The sequence below is a fragment of the Zingiber officinale genome, chromosome 10B (assembly GCF_018446385.1).
Source record: "Zingiber officinale cultivar Zhangliang chromosome 10B, Zo_v1.1, whole genome shotgun sequence".
Classification (NCBI taxonomy): domain Eukaryota; kingdom Viridiplantae; phylum Streptophyta; class Magnoliopsida; order Zingiberales; family Zingiberaceae; genus Zingiber; species Zingiber officinale.
Window position 1 is genome coordinate 1,544,726 of NC_056005.1, and position 7,420 is coordinate 1,552,145.

The 7,420-nt window shown below is 34.7% G+C and overlaps 1 protein-coding gene across 1 annotated transcript; it reads left to right on the top strand.

Moving 5' to 3' along the window:
- The first annotated feature begins 1,485 nt into the window (after positions 1-1,485).
- LOC122029727 (uncharacterized protein At2g23090-like) lies at positions 1,486-4,874 on the top strand. The gene is made up of 3 exons (XM_042588845.1): positions 1,486-1,728; positions 1,876-1,916; positions 4,533-4,874. The coding sequence occupies exons 1-3, from the start codon at positions 1,656-1,658 to the stop codon at positions 4,650-4,652; spliced, it is 234 nt and encodes a 77-aa protein (XP_042444779.1). The 5' UTR covers positions 1,486-1,655; the 3' UTR covers positions 4,653-4,874.
- Positions 4,875-7,420: the final 2,546 nt, after the last annotated feature.

Below are 7,420 nucleotides of genomic sequence, written 5' to 3' on the forward strand. Positions count from 1 at the left end.
GATTTAAAACTAAAATTTTCTCAATTAATATCAAATATCAAAATATATTTATTTATTTATTTCTTTCATATCACTTATCTCTCCTTATTCTCTCTCATTATATTTTCTCTCTCATTATATTTTCTCTCTCATCATAGTTTCTCTCTCATCATTTTATCATACACTTTCTCTCTCCTTAATCTCTCCTATCACACTCTCTTTCCTCTTTTTTCTCATTACACTTTCTCTCTTATCGTACTTTCTCTCTCCTCAATCTCTCTTATCACACTTCCTCCTTTTTTCCTCAACACACTTTCTCTCTCATCACACTTTCTCTCTCCTCAATCTCTCCCATCACACTCTTTTTTTCTCATCATACTTTCTCTCTCCTCAATCTCTCTTATCACACTTCCTCCTTTTTTTCCTCAACACACTTTCTCTCTCATCATACTTTCTCTCTCCTCAATCTCTCTTATCACACTTACTCCTTTTTCCTCAACACACTTTCTCTCTCATCATACTTTCTCTCTCCTCAATCTCTCCCATCATATTCATTGTCCCCAGGGCGTAGCACAGATGGGGAGTACATGGTTCTGTGGCTGAAAGGTCCAGGGGTCGATCCCCGGGGTGTCACTGCCTGGGGTTAACGTCTCCGTCATGCACTTTCCACCTGTGTATCTGCATTTACCTCCCTCCATATCCGTGGGACCGGCTCTAGGGGGGTCGCTGATGTGGCGGTTCCACATATTCACTGTTCTCTTTTTCTTTCACTATACTTTCTCTCACCTCAATCTCTCTCATCACACTCTCTCTCCTCATTTTTTCTCACTATATTTTCTCCCTTTATCCTCTCCTATCATACTTTCTCTCACATCATATTTTCTCTCATCATGCTCTTTCCAATCACACTCTCTTTTTTCATTTTCTCTCATCACACTTTCTCTTTCTTCATTCTTTTTTATCACACTTTCTCTCTCATAATACTTTCTCTCTCATCATTCTCTTTCATCATATTTTTCTCTCACATTCATCTTTCTCTCACATCTATTTTTTTCTCTTATTTTCCTTTAAGGGTAAAAAAGGAAACTTTGATTTATTCTGATAGAAGATATACAACTAATCAAATATTACTTTTAAGAGTGATATTCATGCTCATACTCATTCCCATTCCACAATACAATGATTACAATTCCGATTCCTATTACTAGAAAAGAACCAAACACCCCATTCCTATTCCTTAAAATGCCCAATATAATCTCCAAAAATGGTGGCTCCTTCCACTTGTCATTGAATTGAATGGACTTCACGCGCAACGGCGCAAGCTCTCTCTTTTGGTGGCCTTGTGGTTGTTAACTTGTTGGCTCCATTAAAAGCCATCGGACCAACTTATCGCAAATTGATTGACCCAAAATAAATAAATACATAAATAAATATTTATTGTGAATTGGAGGTCATTTAGATTTGTGCAGATCCATTTGTTGGCAATCGGAACCGTCGATGCGACACGTTCCTCCCTCACATCTCACCGGCACCGCGTTCTTCCATTCCGTCCGCTTGTTTCCTAGCTCTCGCTCGTCCCTTGCTTGCTCTCTTTTCCTCCTTGCTTTAGCCCTTCTTCCGCTGTTGATCTCTGCCTCCGGTAGATCGGTTTCGTTCCATCCGTAGAAAAAGGAGCGATGGGAGGCGGGAATGGCCAGAAGTCGAAGATGGCGCGGGAGAGAAACATGGAGAAGAACAAATCGGCCAAGGGTATTTCCTCTTGTTTATCTCTTGGAATCACATGCTTTTGTGCGTTATTGGAGGAAAAAAAAACTTTTTCTGATGGCTTTGTAAAGTCTCATACTGTTTCTCCCCGGCCGATTGATCGTTTTTGCTTTTCGTTGTTTTTGTTTGCAGGGAGTCAGCTAGAAACGAACAAAAAGGCCATGAACATCCAGGTTGGCGCTTTCCTTATTGCCTTCCTTTTTTTCTTCTCTTTGTATAGTTAATTTCTTGTTCAATTTCTGCGTGGACTACCGACGATTTGGGTCTAATTGAAGGCAATTTTATGGATTTGGGTGTGAAGTAAATTAAATTTTGAGTGGAGTACGTGTTTGGATGGATAGTTGGTCAGGAAATATAGGGTTTTTTGCTCTCTCCTTTTCTTCCATCGATTAGAGTGAGTGGAAGGTGGGAGGGGTAGAGGCAGACAGGAAATTCCAATAAATGCATTGAAAGTGATTTAATTGAGTTTAATATTACTAGGCCAATGGAAAGATGAGATTTCATTGGAGCCGAACTAGATGTGATACATACAGCTAGCTAATTATTTGACTGTTTCAATTTGATTTCAGTGAAACAATCTTCCCTTTTGAAATATTTAGCTTCAAGTTCTTTGTGTTGTTTGTGCATACCCATTCTGTCGTATCGTTTGCATTTCCTCGTGAAACTTTGACTTAGTTAACTATCGCAAAACTTTCATTTATATGGCTCACCATTGGTCAACCTATTTAAATAAAAGTGGTAGAAGTATTCCTCATTTCCACAGGATCTGATGTACCAATGCATTGGTGTTTGGTAGGCCGACCAAAAACAATAGATTTTTCCAAATAATTTTATATCGATTACAATAGGAAAGATGCAATATGCTTTGCTTTGATCTTCATATTTCTTTCTTGGACAACAATTTTTTTATTTTTTAAAAACAGAACCTCACTTGGATAATGATTTACTTTGAGTTGCAACATGTTTGTGGTCTGTGAGTTATCTTGACAAAGAAGCAGCTCACAGTTCACGTATGATGAACTCGGTGAATGGACCAACAAGGACAGCTGGTAAATGCTTTAGGATGTGGTTGGTGAGGTTTTGGTTCGAGATCTGACTTTGTCAAAAGATTCGAGGATGGAGGCTCAGAGGCTTCCATCTATATAATTTTTTTTTTCAGAAAAAAAAAACAATTTGGTATAGAGAGAGCTAGGGATGCGATAATTATTATGAATGCAATGATGTTTATGCTTTTTAAGGAAGATTAGCAAACTTACATGTCAGATTTCGATCCTTTTATGCACATATGTTGTCTGTTCACCAATATAAGAACTTCTTGTTTGCATTTTGTTATCCCTCTTAGATGAATTTTAGTTTTATATGTTTAACTTTTGCCATGATGATCATTTATATTATAGGTCACCTATGAATCCACATCTATGCTCCATCTGCTTGCTTCCTCAGAATTGGGAAACTGTATTGATAATGGATAGCAACGTTTTCTTTGGTAGACACTAAAGAAGATAACCTCTGATCTGTAGACATCAAAAAGAAATAGGAAATTTTTGGCACATTGAAGATAGCATTACAAAGAAACCAGAGAAATTGTAGTACAAACCATTTTTTTTTCTTCTAATAATTATCTTTTACCAACTGCGGAAGTTTATTCATTCTAGCAGCATTCCAAACCTTCTTTTGACAGATTTATAGGATTATAGGTTGAACAATGCATTTAGAAGATGCCAAAAAAGTCATTCCTCTTAGCAGTCAGTACCATCCTATTTTCTTTTGAGGTATCTGATTTTGCATGTAGTGGCTTCTTCAATTATATGATAAGTCCAATGGGAACTTTTGTGCATCAGAGACGGAAGTATAGGTGAGTTGAAAGGATTGGAGGGCGAAGGGGGAGTTATAAAGTTCATTATAAAGCTGATGAATGGAATGGAAGAGAACTCCTGCCCTCCTCTCAAACTCTTCAACCTAAATAAGCCCTTCATTTTATTCACTCCTACCCATTTTTTGACTAAAAGCTCTATTCTCTATGTATTGTGACTACTGGATTGGAATTTTTAGCATTCAAAAGACACTCTTTACTGCTTCTTGCCGTACTGTGCTGTCAACCAGTCATATATACTATTTAGGTAGGAATGTGTTATGTTGAACCAATAACACCGAACCCGGGACGACTAGCTTGGCTTCACAAAAGTTTTCCTCCGGCCGCTAGGATAAATCAAGAAGTGCTCGCGGCAGACGGCTTAGAAGTCTAGCATCATGTGGTTACGCACCCTGTTTGGAAGAAAAATCCCTATAAATGCGCCATAGCTGGGGATCGAACCGCGGGTGTCTGAGTGACAATTTGACACCCTTCCGTGCACCGTAGCTTTGGGGGCAAGTAGGAATGTGTTATGGATTTAGTGCACCATGCTTAATTGTTTGGATATTGGATTAGGGAAGTTTACATTGATTGTTTAAAATCAGTTTCTATTCTTGTAATTGTTCAAAGATACTTAGAAGCTATTGCATGAAAAGCATTAACAATGGTCAGCATCTGATCATCTAATGTAAATTTATAAACCACTTTAGTGATTTTCCATCATTTTCCCAACATAAATTTGTGTTTATCAGATCTACCATACGAATTCAATCTCTTGATTGAACTTTATGCAAATAATAGCTCCTTAATTCTTAGCTGCTTTTATGGTAGTTCTCTTATTGCAGGATCCACCATTTATCTAGAAATCTACAAAGTCCTAATGATGCTTTTCTTAGTCATGTTCATTCACTAACTGCGATTCTCAATGTGAATCCAGTGCAAGGTATGCATGCAAACTTTTATATGTACTACGACAGAGGTCAAATGCCGAGAACATGCAGAAGCAAGGCATCCCAAGAATGATGTCTATCAGTGCTTCCCCCACCTTAAGAACTAGTGCCAGACTATAGGAGAAGCATATCTTTGTAGTCCAATTAGATGTGTATACTGTTAATGTATGACGATACTAGTGTGCCAGCTTTAATTTGGTCTACTTTTATATCTGGAATTTTATGTTAAACTTATGCCTCTGGTGTGTTGAACATGCTTCTGGGACTAATGCCATTATTGTACTCCCAGCTATGTTATTGTGATACCGGTAGAAGATTTATGTTCTATACTTTGTCTGTGTTCTCGGTGAACTATGAGATACAGTAATCCTGGGCAATTTCATTCAGTGCTCTGTCGTTGACAAATTTCTTTAATGTCAAGCAATTTCATCTTTATTCTGCAGCCCATGCAATCATTTTCATGTCACTTGTCAGCATACTTGGCTCGCAAACATTCTCTTGTGGACCATACCACAAAAATGCAGACCAATATCATTATGAAATAAGTTGCATGAACTGTTTTTTTCATCAGGTATCCTGATTTTACCATCTGATTAATTTTAAGATAGACAGTATTTCACTCACTACTTAAATTGACAAAGCGCAATGACTCACGTGTAGTATTGAACTGTAGTTTTTAGGGAAATGTGCGGCTTTTACTGAATGTAGGTAATTTTTTAAAATTACTAAACTAAGTAGATAAGTTGGAAAATGATAAAATCATGTATGTTATACTAATTTTATCCCGATTATTATTTCCAATCGAATCGATATTTTTTATCAGTCAAATTATTTTTTTCATCAGTTCGTTTAAATCGAAATTGGTTGATCAATTGATTTTGAGATCTAGAAATCTCGGAATTATATTAAACCAGTTTCTATATGTTCGTCTAATTCTCCTGATTATATTTATGTTCTTAAACATCAATTTGATCCGATATATTGAGAGCAATAATTTTTTGAATATGAAAATAAATTTAAAAAATTAATTCATGTTCAAAAAAATTATTGCTCTTAATATATTAAGTCAAATTTATATTTGAAGGTATGGATATAATCATGAGAATTAGACAAACATATAAAAATTAATTTCATATCAATCAGAGATCATTTATCTATCAAACAATTTTTACTAAAATAGATATTTTTTAAAATTGATTTTGAAATCCATCGTGAACCGTAATGTTTTTTTTTAAAAATGAATTCGTGTTCAAACAAACATTGCGTTCAATATATTGTGTCAAATTAATATTAGAGGGTATTTATATAATCAAGATAACTAGAGGAACACATAGAGACATAGTTTCATATTATTTCGAGGTCTCTAGGTCCATCAGTCGGTTTCGAACAATTTTAGCCAAAAATGGTTGATAGACCTAGAGATCTCATAATGATATAAAATTAATTCATATGTGTTCGTCTAGTTTTTCTAATTGTAAAAATGTCCTCAAACATCAATTTAATCTAAAATATTGATAGCAATAAGTTTTTGAACCTGAAAATGTATTCGAAAAACTAATTTGTGTTAAAAAAAATCATTGCTCTCAATATATTAAGTTAAATTGATATTTGATGACATAGATATAACCAAGAGAACTAGACGAACGCATAAAATTGACTTCATGTCATTTCAAGATCTCTAGGTCCATCAGCCCGTCCATTAGTCAATTTTGGCCGAAATCGACTAATGGATGGATTTTTTGAAAATCGATTCGACTAGAAAAAAAATTAGTTGAATAGATTTTTGATGGACTTTTCAAACAGTTTGGAAATCGATTCAACTGAATATTTTCCAATCGAATCGATTTTCGAAAAATCCATCCATCAATCGATTTTAGACAAAGCTGTCTAATAAATGGGCTGATAAACCTAGAGATCTCGGAATGACATGAAATCAATTCATATGCGTTTGTCTAGTTCTCCCGATTGTAAAAATACCTTCAAATGTCAATTTGATCCGATATATTTAGAACAATGATTTTTTGATCACAAATATATTTGAAAAACTAATTCGTGTTTAAAAAATCACTGCTCTCAATATGTTAAGTCAAATTGATGTTTCAGAGTATAAATATAATCATAAGAATTAGAAAACTCATAGGGCATTATTTCACTTAATTTCGAGCTCTCTATATTCATCAATTGATTTTAGGTTCATTTGGTCAAAATCGGTTGATGAACCTAGAGAACTTGAAAAACTAATTCATGTTCAAAAAATCATTGCTTTCAATATATTGAATCAAATTGATATTTGAGGGTACGGATATAATCAAGAGAACTAGACAAATATAATGAACCTGAACCCACAATAATTTTTTGAACATGAATTAGTTTTTTTAGTTCTTTAGGTTCATCAACCGATTTTGACCGAATGAACTTAAAATCAATTGATGGACATAGAGAACTCGGAATGAAGTGAAACCATGTCCTATGAGTTCTTATAGTTCTTATGATTATATCTATGCCCTCAAATATTAATTTAACATAATATATTAAGAGCGGTGATTTTTTAAACACAAATTAGTTTTTCAAATATATTCGTGATAAAAAAATCATTGCTCTAAATATATCGGGTCAAATTGATATTTGAGGGTATTTTTACAATCACGAGGACTAGACAAACTCATAGAAATTGATTTCATATTATTCCGAGGTCTATAGGTCTATAAACCAGTCCATCAGCCGATTTTGTCTAAAATCGACTAATGGATGAATTTTCTGAAAATCGACTCGACTGGAAAATATTCAGTCAAATTGATTTCCAAACTGTTTGAAAAATTCATCAGAAATTGATTCGACTGATTTTTTTTTCAATCGAATCGATTTCCGAAAAATT